Source organism: Mauremys mutica, chromosome 3 (assembly GCF_020497125.1).
Source record: "Mauremys mutica isolate MM-2020 ecotype Southern chromosome 3, ASM2049712v1, whole genome shotgun sequence".
NCBI lineage: Eukaryota > Metazoa > Chordata > Testudines > Geoemydidae > Mauremys > Mauremys mutica.
Window position 1 is genome coordinate 13,989,963 of NC_059074.1, and position 15,301 is coordinate 14,005,263.

General features: G+C 46.8%; 1 protein-coding gene and 1 long non-coding RNA gene across 3 annotated transcripts in view; one reads left to right on the forward strand and one right to left on the reverse strand.

Annotated features, from left to right (window-relative positions):
* Positions 1-15,301, forward strand: part of PKHD1 (PKHD1 ciliary IPT domain containing fibrocystin/polyductin) — a 367,689-nt gene that overhangs the window by 60,690 nt on the left and 291,698 nt on the right. The window contains exons 27-29 of the mRNA XM_045008841.1: positions 2,271-2,549; positions 6,836-6,966; positions 8,478-8,613. Of these exons, the coding sequence (XP_044864776.1) occupies positions 2,271-2,549; positions 6,836-6,966; positions 8,478-8,613 (546 nt within the window). The remainder of the gene's footprint in view (positions 1-2,270; positions 2,550-6,835; positions 6,967-8,477; positions 8,614-15,301) is intronic.
* The window catches only part of LOC123365857, a 50,326-nt gene continuing 44,893 nt past the window's right edge, over positions 9,869-15,301 (reverse strand). For both annotated transcript variants that reach the window (XR_006577794.1, XR_006577795.1), the window contains exon 6: positions 9,869-10,017. This is a non-coding gene — a long non-coding RNA (uncharacterized LOC123365857). The remainder of the gene's footprint in view (positions 10,018-15,301) is intronic.

Here is a 15,301-nt window from a genome sequence, read left to right on the forward strand (position 1 = left end):
GCTTATTAAAAAACGTAAACGATATGAAAGTAACACGGTGCACAATAAATGAATTAAAAACTGGCTAACTGATAGGTCTCAAAATGTAACAGTAAACAGGGAATCATCATCGAGTCTGTTTACACTGAGATCTCGCAGGGTCAGTTCTTGGCCCTAGGTTTTTTAAAGAGGCTAGGACTCTTCAGCTTGGAAAAGAGGAGAATAAGGGGGGGGATATGATAGAGGTATGTAAAATCATGAGTGATGTGGAGAAAGTGGATAAGGAAAAGTTATTTACTTATTCCCATAATACAAGAACTAGGGGTCACCAAATGAAATTAATAGGCAGCAGGTTTAAAACAAATAAAAGGAAGTTCTTCTTCACGCAGCGCACAGTCAATCTGTGGAACTCCTTACCTGAGGAGGTTGTGAAGGCTAGGACTATAACAGTGTTTAAAAGAGAACTGGATAAATTCATGGTGGTTAAGTCCATAAATAGCTATTAGCCAGGACAGGTAAGGAATGGTGTCCCTAGCCTCTGTTTGTCAGAGGGTGGAGATGGATGGCAGGAGAGAGATCACTTGATCATTACCTGTTAGGTTCACTCTCTCTGGGTCACCTGGCATTGGCCACTGTTGGTAGACAGGATACCGGGCTAGATGGACCTTTGGTCTGACCCGGTACGGCTGTTCTTATGTTCTTATGTAATATTTTTAACGATGACTGTGAAAATAACATAAAATCACTGTGATAAAGCTTACAGATGACAAAAATTGGGGGTAGTGGTAAATAATGAAGAGGACACGTCACTGATTCAGAGCAAATTGAATCATTTTATAAACTGGGCACAAGTAAAGAATCTGAGTTTTAGTATGACTAAATGTGTACCTATAGGAATGAAAAATGTAGGTCATACATACAGAATGGGGGACTCTGTCATGGGAAACAGTGACTCTGAGAAAGATTTGTAGGTAGGGGTGGAGAATCAACTGAACGTGAGCTCCCAGTGGCCAAAAGAACTAATCTGATCTGGGATGCATAAATGGGAATTTCGAGTAGCAGTAGAGAGGTTATTTTTACCTTTGTCTATGGCATGGGTGCACCCACTGCTTTAATACTGGATCCAGTTCTGGGGCCCACAATTCAAGAAGGATGTTGACAAATTGGAGAGGGTTCAGAGAAGAGCCACGAGAATGATTAAAGGATTAGAAAACCTGCCTTATAGCAGGGGTGGCCAACCTGTGGCTCCAGAGCCACATGTGGCTCTTCAGAGGTTAATATGCGGCTCCTTGTATAGGCACCGACTCTGGAGCTACAAGTGCCAACTTTCCAATGTGCCAGGGGGTGCTCACTGCTCAACTCCTGGCTCTGCAACAGGCCTGCCCCCTTCCCTGAGCCTGCAGTAGCCTCCCTTCTTTCCCCACCGCCTCCTGCATGCCACGAAACAGCTGATCGGGAGGTGTGGTGAAGGAGGAGAAGGTGCCAGTCGGCAGGCTGCCGGTGGGTGGGAGGTGTTGGGAGCGGGAGTGGCGGAGCTGATGGGGCGCTGCTGACGTCTTACTGTGGCTCTTTGGCAATGTACACTGGTAAATTCTGGCTCCTTCTCCGGCTCAGGTTGGCCACCCCGCCTTAAAGAGAGAGACTCAAAGAGCTCAATCTATTTAGCTTATCAAAGAGAAGGTTAAGGGGTGACTTGATTGCAGTCTATTGGTACTTACATGGGGAACAGCTATTTCATAACTGGCTCTTCAATCTAGCAGAGAAAGGTTCAACACGAGCCAATGGTTAGCAGTTGCAGCTAAACAAATTGAGACCAGAAATAAGGCATAAATTTTTAACAGTGAGAGTAATTAACCAATTACTGGAATAATTTATCAAGGATTGTGGTGGATTCTCCACCACTAGCAATTTTTAAATCAAGGAGACCAGAGGAAGATCTAGACTTGAGAGGGAGGAAAATGGTAAATGTAGAAGACCTCTGTTCTTGTTGTTTGTAGTGTGGTAGTGTCTATGAACCATCGTAGGCTAGGCACCATATGAGATGACAATACAAGTACAAGAGAAGAGACAATAGGTGAATGCTGACAGGCTCGGGAGGAGCAGAGGGAAATGGTTTTTTATATTGTGATGATGATAAGTTTTGCTAGGCACTCATACAACTAGGGTGATGAGACTGCAGTAAATGCTTAAGCACAGTTAGCCTAAGCAGCTTCGTTGTTCTTGGGAAGCAAATTTGGGTGTCATTACATAGCAACAGATTTGTAGTTTTGTTTTACGTTTTATCCTTCCAGCTGATGGGCTCCACACCAGAGTTTATATCACAGGGTCTGGCTTTACTGAGGACAGCCAAGCACTGCAGATAGAGGTGAACCAAACAACCTGCCAAGTCATGACTTCAAATCAAACGGCTGTAGTTTGCTGGATGAACGTGTTACCAATGGGACTGTACCATGTTACATTACTGGTGAGACCTTATGGGTTTGCTCGCAATGCCAGCAAAGGACAGGGCATCTACCTGAGAGTTAAGCCGAGGCTGGAAGCTATTGAAGCTCCGACGGCTTCAGAGATTGGTATGTCTGAATTCAGTAGAAGCTCTCACCTGAATATCTGCCTTTAGCATTATTGCTTTCGATAGGGTGGTTTTTCAACATTTGTGTATGGGGCTTTAGCGGCTCTGCTCTCCTCCCGACATGGGAGTGACTAGGCTAGGGGCAGTGTTTCTCAGGAAGAGTGGCAGCTGGCTCTATCTCTTCACTGGGGGTGCTACCTCTCCTGTCTTGCAGTGCAGATGGGTATGGGTGTATGCTACAGCTCTGGATAACAGTGAGAGTTTCATGGCTAATTTTCTCATGTCATTTTGAAAGCTGCCTGCAAAGTGCAATAAATCACTACACTCTGTCCTTTGAGTGACCAAATGGAAAGTGTGTCTCTGGCTAGCTACAAAATGTAGTGAGAAAACCTCAAAAAGCAAAACCCAAACCCATATTTTCCCTCTCACCTTTACAATATAAGAGGAAAAAGGAGGGCACTATCTCCTCTTTCTGAAAAAGAAACATTCCCAAGTTATCCATAGAGTTTAAGTCCAGAAGGAACCATTATGATGATCTAGTCTGACCTCCGGCATAACACAGGCCAGAGAATTCCACCAGGTGATTCCTGCATCAAGCCCCTAACTTGTGGTTGAGCTAGAGCAGTGGTCACCAACCCATCGATCACCATCTCTGGCGGCACAGTTTGGCTGGAGCTAAGGCAGACTCCCTGCCTACCCTGGTCCCACGCCACTCCCAGAAGCAGCCAGCGCAGCCCTGGGGGAGGGGGGGCAGGGGTCTACCTCTGTGTGCTGCTCCTGCCTGCAAGCACTGCCCCCGCAGCTCCCATTGGCCGGGAGTGCTGCGTGGGCGGTGCTTGCAGAGAGGGGCAGTGCGTGGGGCCACGTGTCCCCCACCCCCACAGGGGCTGCAGGGGCATGTTAGCCCCTTCTGGGAGCAGTGTGGGTCCAGGGTAGACAGGGAGTCTGCCTTAGCCTCGCTATGCCCACCGCCAACCAGGAGCCGCCGGAGGTAAGTGCTGCATCCAGGGCCGGCTCTAGGTTTTTTGCCACCTCAAGCAAAAAAAAACAAAAACAAAAACAAACGAACGAACAAAACCTCCGAGAGCGCAACTGTTGAAGCAAAAAAAAACCCTCCTGTAATGCCGCCCCTGGAATTGTGCCGCCCCAAGCATGTGCTTGGTTTGCTGGTGCCTAGAGCCGGTCCTGACTGCATCCCAACTCTCATCCCTGAGCCCCCTCCCAGAGTCATCACCCCAGCCCCCTCCCAGATCCAGCACCCATAACCCCTCCTGCACCCCAAGCCCCAGCCCTGACACCCTCCCAGCACCCATACCCCCTCTTGCACCCCAAGCCCCAGCCCTGACACCATGAAACCAGAGCCAGCGCCCTATACCCCCTCCTGCACTCCAACACCCTGCCCCAGCCCAGAGCTCCCTCCTGCACCCAAACTCCCTCCTAGAGCTTGCACCCCTCATCCTCTCCTGCACCTCAACCTTCTGCCCTAGGCTCAGCGCAGAGCCCTTCCCACACTGCCAACCCCTCGGCCCCAGCCCAGAGCTCGCACCCCATCCCGAACGCCAACCCCCTTCCCCAGCCCGGTGATAGTGAGTGTGGGTGGGGGAGAGCGAGCGACGGGGCGGTGGGAGGATGGAGTGAGTGGGGCAGAAATGGAGTGGGGGCCCCAGATGGTTCTGTTCTTACATGGATGGGGTCCTGGTATGGGGAAAGGTTGGGAATTGCTGCTGTAGATCATTAAAAAAGAGGCAGGTGCAATGCTTTGGCGTTGTTTTTTCCCCCTCGCTACATCCCCCGTAATCCAACTCCTTTCCTGATTGCAACGATCTTTCACTCATTAAAAAGAAAAGCAAGTATATTGTTATCCTACATTACACAGGCTTTGAACATTTGTAATTGGAAAGAATTACAGCTTCCATCTGTGTTTTTAATTTCTTCCATTAAAATGCCTCTCCAATTCTCTCATAAAGTATGCACACGTGATTTTGCATATGGATATCAGTGCAGATATCGAAACTTATGTGCATTAATGGATATAAAGTATACATGAATAGTGTACACTTGATTTGGAGCTGTTTATCCCGCAGTCACCACAGGCGAGACCTGGCTTAAATTTTGAGTTGTGTTCCACTGTTGTGAACACAGGAGACTTAGCCTTCTAGAGGTAGAGGCTACAGAGCATCTTGTATCACTCAGCAGTGATTCCTTGTGTGAAAATAGCATCAACATAAATGGGGTCAAAGTCGTGTTCCATTCAACATACCTTCCATGAAGGAAGATCATGTCAAGGCGCAGAATGTAGAAATTACTTTATTGGGTCAGATTGGTACATCACTTACATTCTTGGTCAACAGTAAATGTCTTTCTAAAGATATACTCCAGCTCGAACAAGTTATGGTCTTACTATAGAAATGACTTGGCCTTTGTTAATAGATCAGACTAGATGATTTTAATAATCCCTTCCAGCCTTAAAATGTATTAATCCAGTGGTTTATTTAGGCTGGTATGTCTTCAACAGTGGCCAGTGGCACATGCTTCAAGAGAAGGTGCAAGAAACCTTGTAATAGATAGTTACGGCGTAGCCTTCCCATAGAAGAAGTTTCTTCCTGATCACTATTAGTCATACCATGAAACGTGCGGGTTTATATCCATTCTAATTTTTTTATCCTATCTCATGTAACTAAGGATGATCTCATTATTCATACAAACATGTTACTCTTTGTTTGAATTCTAAGCTCTTGACTTCATTTATACTTTTTGGCAGTGAGTTCCAAAAGTTAGTATACATTGTGTGTTAAAATGAATTTCAGGAAAGAGTGGGCGTGTTTGTAAAACAGGGAGAAAATGGAGTTATTGTCCATAGATAAGCTCCTTGCCACCTGCGAAGGACTTTAATAAAGTAGTGTCTGGAAAAAAATGTAGAGGCAAAATGTGTCAATCATCCTATGTTCTGGCCCAAATCATTGCTGGAGTAATCTAGTACCACTCCACTGATTTTTACTGTTGTTCATTATTTGCATATATCACATCACCAAGAGGCCCCAAGTGAGAGCAGGACCCCACTGTGCTAGGTGCTGTATATACGCATGGTAAGACAATTCCTGCTCTAAAGAGCTTGCCGGAGACAGGCACAGGGTAGGGGAAATGCAGTAGTACTATCCCCATTTTACAGACAGGGGATTCAGGCGGAGAGATGGAATGACTTGCCCAAGGTCAAACAGGGAGTATGTGGCAGAGATGGGAACTGGACCCAGATTTCCCACATCCCTATCCAGGGCCTTAACCCCCCAAAACATCCTTCCTAGTTGTGAAGCGCTTTGAGCTCTACAGATGAAGAGTACTGTGGGATGTGCTGCTGTGATAGCACTCACACATTGCTGTTACAAGAGCTCTTTACCACTAGTCTTCCACACTGCCAGTTATGATGTAATTTCAGAGTAATCAGGTTCTAATATCTTAGGTTCCTAGCTAGAGTGAACAGCTGTGGTTTTTTGATCTGTATCAATTTGTCTGTGAGCTGCATCAAAGAACAAAGCAAAGACTGGGATGCCGTGCAGTTAACCCAGGGTTTGCTTCAACTTTGCCCTTTCACTTCTAGGTGTCTGAAACTTCTGGTCGACTGAAAGACCAGAGTCTGGATCCTGGGTATTGGGATAGGAACTGAATATCCTGTAAAGACAAGCTAAAGTCTGTCTCTTGCTTTGAGTGTCATCCTGAGCAATGCTGAAGACCTCCAACTCTCATTGGCTTATATGAGAGCTAAGGTCTATCAGTAGCTCACAGCATCTAGCCCTCTTGTGACTTTCTTCCTCGCACGCTGCTGTAGTTCAAACCCTGCTGTGTCTCCTTTTCTAGACTGTGTGTCATGGACATGTGCCTCAGCCTATTTCACAGCAGATATTTGAGCTGTGAGGGCACCTGCTGCATAAGGCTCATTTTTATTCCTGGTGCTTCGGTTTAGTCACTTGTTTCACACTGGGGTCAGGGATCTTTCCTGGGCTGAGATCACAGTACAGGCCTTGCCAGGCTAACCAAGTCGGGCATGAAAACATGTTTTTGTCATGGGCAACAGTCCAAATAGTAGACTAGAGGGATGAGAAACTGAAGCACAAAAGATTAAGTAACTTGGCCAACAGAAAGCCAATGGCAAAGTTGGGAGTAGAACCCTGATCTTCTGACCCATCTGCTCATGCTTTAAACAGTAGGAAATGCTCCTTATTGGAGTTTATGCATTTTAAAACACTTTCTGTACGTTGCACGTACAATGAAATCATTGGTTTTGTTTTGTAGGAGGGTGCTCAGTGATCCTCCGAGGGACTGGTTTTGATGGGATAAGCCAGGTGTTGTTTGGATCTCACCCTTGTCCAATGAACACCAACACCAGCAACTCAGTGAGGATTGAATGTGAAGTTCCCTCTCGGGTAAGAAACAGCATTTCATACTTGTCCATGTAGCCCAGTGGGCTAGCTTGCCTTCATTATATCTTCTGCATTGCATTATATTCTGCTTTGCATTATATTCAGCAGCAAAGCTAGAAACCTACAGGCCTGTGTCCTGTAAGACATTAGCTTCAGCAAGTTAGCATGAGGGTTGAGACCTATGACCTTTGAACAGATAAACAGCCCAATGGAAAACCCCCCTAATATTTGGGGAGCTGAAAATAGAGTTTAAGTGGAAGTTCTGACTACAGGTAAATAATTCAACCACAGAAGTCTTCTGGCAACAAACTGACGTACATAACAGGTACATGAGATACATTTAAGGCTAGCCTGCTTGCTTGCCTCTCTCTCTCTCTCTCTCTCTCTCTCTATATATATACACACACACACAAACCTTTTCTTATAAGTTTCTTATTTTCTTATAGGTTTGATTATTTGTTTGATCATAATAGGTTTATATTAGGGTATATTTTGGCTGTAACACAAGGGACCCACAAGCCACATCCTGTATGGTGAGCTAAGGCAAAGTTAGCATACATATGTCTGGGACCTTTTACCAGATAAATGGAGCTAAAGCATAAGGTCCATGTATGATTGCGACCTTTAACAGAGAGGATGCATTAAAGCAGGTTGGCATAGGGGCTTTCCTAAGTTCAGACCCTTTTAAATGTAACAGGTACAGCACAACTTAGAACTTGGAAAGACTGAAATAACCAGTTAGGAGAGAAATAACAAATGTGATACCTCACCACAAAAGGGCCATGGTAACGAACTGACGTATATAATAAGTTGAGAGCATTGATATACTAACCTATAGGAAAAAGACACTCCAACATTAGTGAGGTGAGGAAATAATACTGGGCCTGATCTTGGGGCAAGAACCTGTCAACCCTCAAAGTGATGGTTGGAGATTCTTAAGTAATCAATATAATTAATATATAATCTAAGATCAGGCTACACCATCGGGGGGAGAATCAATTTGCAGGGGGGTGGGAGAAGCTCATGTGGCCCTTTCTCTTGTATCTATATGTTCATTGCTGGTGGATTGCTTGCAGGCTATATGTATCCAAGTGGTTAAATGCTGCTCCAAATCAATGACTGCAAACACCAGGTTCAGTAGTTAAGCTTCACACAAACAGAAGTGGGACTAGAACTGCAAACCTTTGGCTCTAGCAACATATGTCAGTACCACATGAGCTAAAGGAGACTGTCTGGCTGCTGTAGTAGTGTTATGGCTCATATTTTCTGGAGGCACCCACTACTGGGCATCATAATCACACACACTTGAGCAGAGGGCAGTGGTGGCCATACACGTTAGTCAGCACCTTGCAATGACCCATCTTGGGTTCTACTTGTGCTCTACAGATGCTTCTCTAGCTGATACGCTCAGGTCAGGACATTAATGCTCTTAATCTTGCATGTAAGGGAAGTAGGTACTTGTATTTTACTAGAACATGTTCACCTCTGCTCTTTTTTTAAACTCTATTTTCCAGGGGGATGAAGAATATGTTGTCCCTGTGACACTAACCGCTGGGTCCCAGTCTGCCACGTTCACTGAGGTGTTTAAGTACGATCCTTCCTTAAATCCAGCCGTTGTATCGCTGAGCAGAAACAGAAGCAGCACAGCAGGTGACGAAGCCACAGTCTCGAAATGCAAAGAGATGGCTGGTGTAAAAATATGACTGTTCTAAAAAGTTTCATTTTCCATTGTCATCATCAATGTGGGCAGGGCAGAGGCACTAGGTGACTAAGAGGACTGGGGATTGACGCTGGCACATGGTGCCTTTTACTCCCAGGTCACCAGTTCCAGTCTGGCCTTGTTCAGTAGTGAACAAAGGCTCTTGCCATCTGATGGCTCCCCCGAGGACCATGTGAGAAGAGTCATTGATTTCAGCTTAATATAGGTGGGTGTCCATATTTATAAACCACCATCACAACTGGGTGCCCTGCTGGCATGGTGAGCAGTCAAGGGATGAGAATGGGCCATAGAGACTGACCTACCCTCGCGTCCCTGAGGTAGTCCAAATTCAGGGTATAGTAGCACGTGTGTCGTGTGGGGCTAGAAACGAGCGAGAACTTGCTTTGCTACTGTCCATACTATACCTGTAATAGGGGGTGTAATAATAACACATCTCTCCTCCCTTTTCATCAGTAGACCTCAAAGCACTTTTCAAAAGAGGGATCTGGCTGAAAGGTTTCTGATGAAACAGTATCTCAGGCCAGGATAGAATTTCTGGAAAGAGAGAGAGAAACCACCGTAGACTAGTCAATAGCCCAATGATTAGGGCACTCAATGTAATATGGGAACTTGAACTTGGGTCCTCTGTCTGCTAAGTGACTGACTGAAGGACTAGACTATTGGCTTTTCTGGGTCTCCTTTTTTCTTTTTTTTTTTAAATGAAAAATTTCAAATAGGCTCATTTTTATTCTGTATTGGAACAAAAAGGTCAAAACTTCCAAATGTTTCAGTAAATGGAATTATTGTTTTCTGCCCAGCCCTAGTAAGTATCATTATCCCCATCTTATAGGTGGGGAAACTGAGGCACAGGGCTGTCAAGTGACTTGCTCAAGGTCATCCAGCAGACCGGTGTCAGAGCTGCACCCAGGTCTCCTGAGTACTAGGCTCTATACGTTAGGCCATATTGCCTCTCAGAAGGTTTCAATTCTCAAGCCAGTCTCGTACTGCTCCACATCTGACCACATTCCATGTTAAATCAATTGTTGTAGCGAAGTCCCTAATGAGCTTGATGGACTCTCTGGCACATCTCCATTTTCAAGGCCAAAACTCTGCCTGGGGTACAGTTTGCATGTTAAATTAATCTTTTATGAATTTCTTCTCTTTAAATGCTGTGGGTTTCTCAGGGTTGAAGGTTACACGGGGTGTCAGTGTTGTGAGTGTCACTTTTATGATGGATAGGCATTTTTGAAGGGGAGAAAGTTTTGCAGCTGACGGCCAGATTCTGGATTTGCCTGATCTCCTCTGGCAGCTTGCTCCACGGCCAGCTCCAGCACTTTCTGCAAATATGTAGTTCACTGAAAATAAAATAGTGGAGACACATGTCAGACCCTGGCGTGTCCCTCTGAAAACTTAGCCCATTGGATGTAAATATTTACTAACTTCCTCTTCTGCCCCCTATTATCACTTTTTTCAGTTATCTTAAGTGAGTTGTTTCCTGATGCTGAAGACCTAGAATCATAGAATCTCAGGGTTGGAAGGGATCAGGAGGTCATCTAGTCCAACCCCCTGCTCAAGGCAGGACCAAACCCAACTAAATCATCCCAGCCAGGGCTTTGTCAAGCCTGACCTTAAAAACCTCTAAGGAAGGAGATTCCACCACCTCCCTAGGTAACCCATTCCAGTTCTTCACCACCCTACTAGTGAAAAAGTTTTTCCTAATGTCCAACCTAAACCTCCCCCTCTGCAATTTGAGACCATTACTCCTTGTTCTGTCATCTTCTACCACTGAGAACAGTCTAGATCCATCCTCTTTGGAACCCCCTTTCAGGTAGTTGAAAGCAGCTATCAAATCCCCCCTCATTCTTCTCTTCTGTAGGCTAAACAATCCCAGTTCCCTCAGCCTCTCCTCATAAGTCATGTGCTCCAGCCCCCTAATCATTTTTGTTGCCCTTCGCTGGACTCTCTCCAATTTATCCACATCCTTCTTGTAGTGTGGGGCCCAAAACTGGACACAGTACTCCAAATGAGGCCTCACCAGTGCTGAATAGAGGGGTATGATCACATCCCTCGATCTGCTGGAAATGCCCCTACTTATACAACCCAAAATGCCATTAGCCTTCTTGGCAACAAGGGCACACTGTTGACTCATATTCAGCTTTTCGTCCACCGTAACCCCTAGGTCCTTTTCTGGAGAACTGCTGCCCAGCCATTCGGTCCCTAGTCTGTAGCAGTGCATGGGATTCTTCCGTCCTAAGTGCAGGACTCTGCACTTGTCCTTGTTGAACCTCATCATATTTCTTTTGGCCCAATCCTCTAATTTGTCTAGGTCCCTCTGTATCCTAGCCCTACCCTCCAGCGTATCAACCACTCCTCCCAGTTTAGTGTCATCGGCAAACTTGCTAAGGGTGCAGTCCACACCATCCTCCAGATCGTTAATGAAGATATTGAATAAAACCGGCCCCAGCACCGACCCTTGGGGCACTCCACTTGATACCGGCTGCCAACTAGACATGGAACCATTGATCACTACCCGTTGAGCCCGACCATCTAGCCAGTTTTCTATCCACCTTACCGCCCATTCATCCAGCCCATACTTCTTTAACTTGCTGGCAAGAATACTGTGGGAGACTGTATCAAAAGCTTTGCTAAAGTCCAGAAATAGCACATCCACTGCTTTCCCCTCATCCACAGAGCCGGTTATCTCATCATAGAAGGCAATTAGGTTAGTCAGGCATGATTTGCCCTTGGTGAATCCATGCTGACTGTTCCTGATCACTTTCCCCTCCTTTAAGTGGTTCAGAATTGATCCCTTGAGGACCTGTTCCATGATTTTTCCAGGGACTGAGGTGAGACTGACTGGCCTGTAGTTCCCTGGATCTTCTTTCTTCCCTTTTTTAAAGATGGGCACTACATTAGCTTTTTTCCAGTCATCCGGGACCTCCCCCGATCGCCATGATTTTTCAAAGATAATGGCCAATGGCTCTGCAATCTCATCGGCCAACTCCTTTAGCACCCTCAGATGCAGTGCATCCGGCCCCATGGACTTGTGCTCATCCAGCTTTTCTAAATAGTCCCGAACTACTACTTTCTTCACAGAGAGCTGGTCACCTCCTCCCCATACCGTGCTGCAGAGTGCAGCTGTCTGGGAGCTGACCTTGTCTGTGAAGACAGAGGCAAAAAAAGCATTGAGTACACTAGCTTTCTCCACATCCTCTGTCACTAGGGTCCCTCCCTCATTCAGCAAGGGGCCCACACTTTCCTTGACTTTCTTCTTGTTGCTAACATACCTGAAAAAACCCTTCTTGTTACTCCTAACATCTCCGGCTAGCTGCAACTCCAAGTGTGATTTGGCCTTCCTAATTTCACTCCTGCATGCCTGAGCAATACTTTTATACTCCTCCCTGGTTATTTGTCCAATCTTCCACTTCTTGTAAGCTGTTTTCTTGTGTTTAAGACGAGCAAGGATTTCACTGTTAAGCCAAGCTGGTCGCCTGCCATATTTACTTTTCTTCCTACACATCGGGATGGTTTGTTCCTGCAACCTCAATAAGGATTCTTTAAAATACAGCCAGCTTTCCTCGACTCCTTTCCCCGTCATGTTATTCTCCCAGGGGACCTTGCCCATCAGTTCCCTGAGGGAGTCGAAGTCTGCTTTTCTGAAGTCCACGGTCTCCGTTCTACTGCTCTCCTTTCTTCCTTGTGTCAGGATCCTGAACTCGACCATCTCATGGTCACTGCCTCCCAGGTTCCCATCCACTATTGCTTCCTCTACTATTTCTTCCCTGTTTGTGAGCAACAGGTCAAGAAGAGCTTTTCCCCTAGTTGGTTCCTCCAGCACTTGTACCAGGAAATTGTCCCCTACACTTTCCAGAAACTTCCTGGATTGTCTGTGCACTGCTGTATTGCTCTCCCAGCAGATATCGGGGTGATTAAAGTCACCCATGAGAACCAGGGCCTGTGATCTAGCAAATTCTGTTAGTTGCTGGAAGAAAGCCTCGTCCACCTCATCCCCCTGGTCTGGTGGTCTGTAGCAGACTCCCACCACGACATTACCCTTGTTGTTCATACTTCTAAATTTAATCCAGAGACTCTCAGGTTTTTCTGCAGTTTCATACTGGAGCTCTGAGCAGTCATATGCTCTCTTACGTACAACGCAACTCCTCCACCTTTTCTGCCCTGCCTGTCCTTCCTGAACAGTTTATATCCATCCATGACAGTACTCCAATCATGTGAGTTATCCCACCAAGTCTCTGTTATTCCAATTACATCATAATTCCTTGACTGTGCCAGGACTTCTAGTTCTCCCTGCTTGTTCCCCAGGCTTCTTGCATTTGTGTATAGGCATGTAAAATAACTCCCTGATCATCCTGCTGTCCCAGTATGGGGCAGGAGCCCTCCCCTCTTGCACTCACCTACTTGTGCTTTCTCCCGATATCCCACTTCCCCACTTACCTCGGGGCTTTGGTCTCCTTCCCCCGGTGAACCTAGTTTAAAGCCCTCCTCACTAGGTTAGCCAGCCTGCTTGCAAAGATGCTCTTCCCTCTCTTCATGAGGTGGAGCCCGTCTCTGCCTAGCAATCCTTCTTCTTGGAAGACCATCCCATGGTCAAAGAATCCAAACCCTTCTCTTTGACACCATCTGCGTAGCCATTCGTTGATTTCCACGATTCGACGGTCTCTACCCTGGCCTTTTCCTGCCACAGGGAGGATAGACGAGAACACCACTTGCGCCTCAAACTCCTTTATCCTTCTTCCCAGAGCCACGTAGTCTGCAGTGATACGCTCAAGGTCATTCTTGGCAGTATCATTGGTGCCCACATGGAGAAGCAGGAAGGGGTAGCGATCTGAGGGCTTGATGAGTCTCGGCAGTCTCTCCGTCACATCGTGAATCCTAGCCCCTGGCAAGCAGCACACCTCTCGGTTTTCCCGGTCAGGGCGGCAGATAGATGACTCAGTCCCCCTGAGGAGAGAGTCCCTGACCACCACTACCCTCCTCCTCCTCCTCTTGGGAGTGGTGGTCGTGGAACCCCCATCCCTAGGACGGCGCATCTCATGCCTTCCAATCAGTGGAGTCTCCTTCTGCTCTGTTCCCTCAGATGTATCATCCACTCCACTCACTGCACTAGTACCTGCGGAGAGAATATGAAAACGGTTGCTCACCTGCATCTGTGTTTCTGGTACATGGACATTTCTGGTACTCTTTCCTCTTCTGGAAGTCACATGCCGACAATTATCCTCGCTGGCCTTCTGTCCCCGCTGCGTAGCCTGCTCTGAATCTTCGGAACATTGTACCTGCTGAAGCTGATCCTGACGTCTATCCAGGAAATCCTCATTTTCTTTTATGGAACGCAGGGTTGATATTCGTTTCTCCAGACCTCGAATCTTCTCTTCCAATATGGAGATCAGCTTGCACTTTGTACAGACAAAGTCGCTTCTATCCTGTGGAAGGAAGACGAACATGGAGCATCCTGTGCAGGTCGCAACAGCGGATCGCTCAGCATCCACAGTCTCTTCCTTCTAAGAGCTTCCTTACTTGTGGCAGAAGCTACTCAGAGAAACCTGCGAGAGGGGGGCCTCAGTAGGCTCTCTCCAGGCGAACTCCCAGGCAAACTCCTTCTGTTTGCCTCTCTGCTGTTCGCTGCCAAAAAAAAAAGGTCATCGAGTCCAGCCCCCTGCCTTCACTAGCAGGACCAATTTTTGCCCCAGATCCCTAAGTGGCCTCCTCAAGGATTGAACTCACAACCCTGGGTTTAGCAGGACAATGCTCAAACCACTGAGCTATCCCTCCCCAGACATTGTGGGGACCTACGCAGCTGGATTGGGACGGATCAGGGGTGGGAAGAGGTGGAGCAGGGGTGGGGGCAGCTTTCCTGGCCGGCTCAGCCGGCTGGGGGAATTGGGCTGGCCACTGGAGCAGCACGCAGCTGCATAGGGCACCAGGAAATTTGGTGCCCCAAATTTCCTGGTGCCCTACACAGCTGCAGAGTTTGCATGTGGGTAAGGATGGCCCTGGCTGAAGCCTTTCATTTTTAGCAAATATTTCCCAGCAAGGAACATTAAAGGCGCACATGCCAGCCTACTATATCTAGAATGTAACACCTCCTTTCTTTCTCAGAAGAGACAAGTATTGCCAGTCAGCAGCAGCCCGGTTGTTGCCACGGTTAGATATTGGGGTTGGACTGAATGATCCAGGACCAAGAGGGGAATCTGTTGCTGACCCCAGAACCAACACAGCGAGCTTAGTTTAGAAGTCAAGTATCAGAGGGGTAGCCATGTTAGTCTGGTTCTGTAGAAGCAGCAAAGAATCCTGTGGCACCTTATAGACTAACAGACGTTTTGCAGCATGAGCTTGCATCCGAAGATTCACCCACGAAAGCTCATGCTGCAAAACGTCTGTTAGTCTATAAGGTGCCACAGGATTCTTTCCTGCTAGTTTAGAAGATGAAGGTTAGAGACAGCCTTCTAGATATTGGGATGTGAAGTTGCATCCCAAATGTAATGGGCAGGCAGTGTTGGGTTTAATAGATAGGGCACTGGACTGGAAGCCAGGAGACCTGGGTTCCAGTCTCAGCTCTGTTGTTGAGCTGCTCTGTGACCTTGGACAAGTCACTTTGCCTCTCCTACCCTTTGTCTGCCTTGT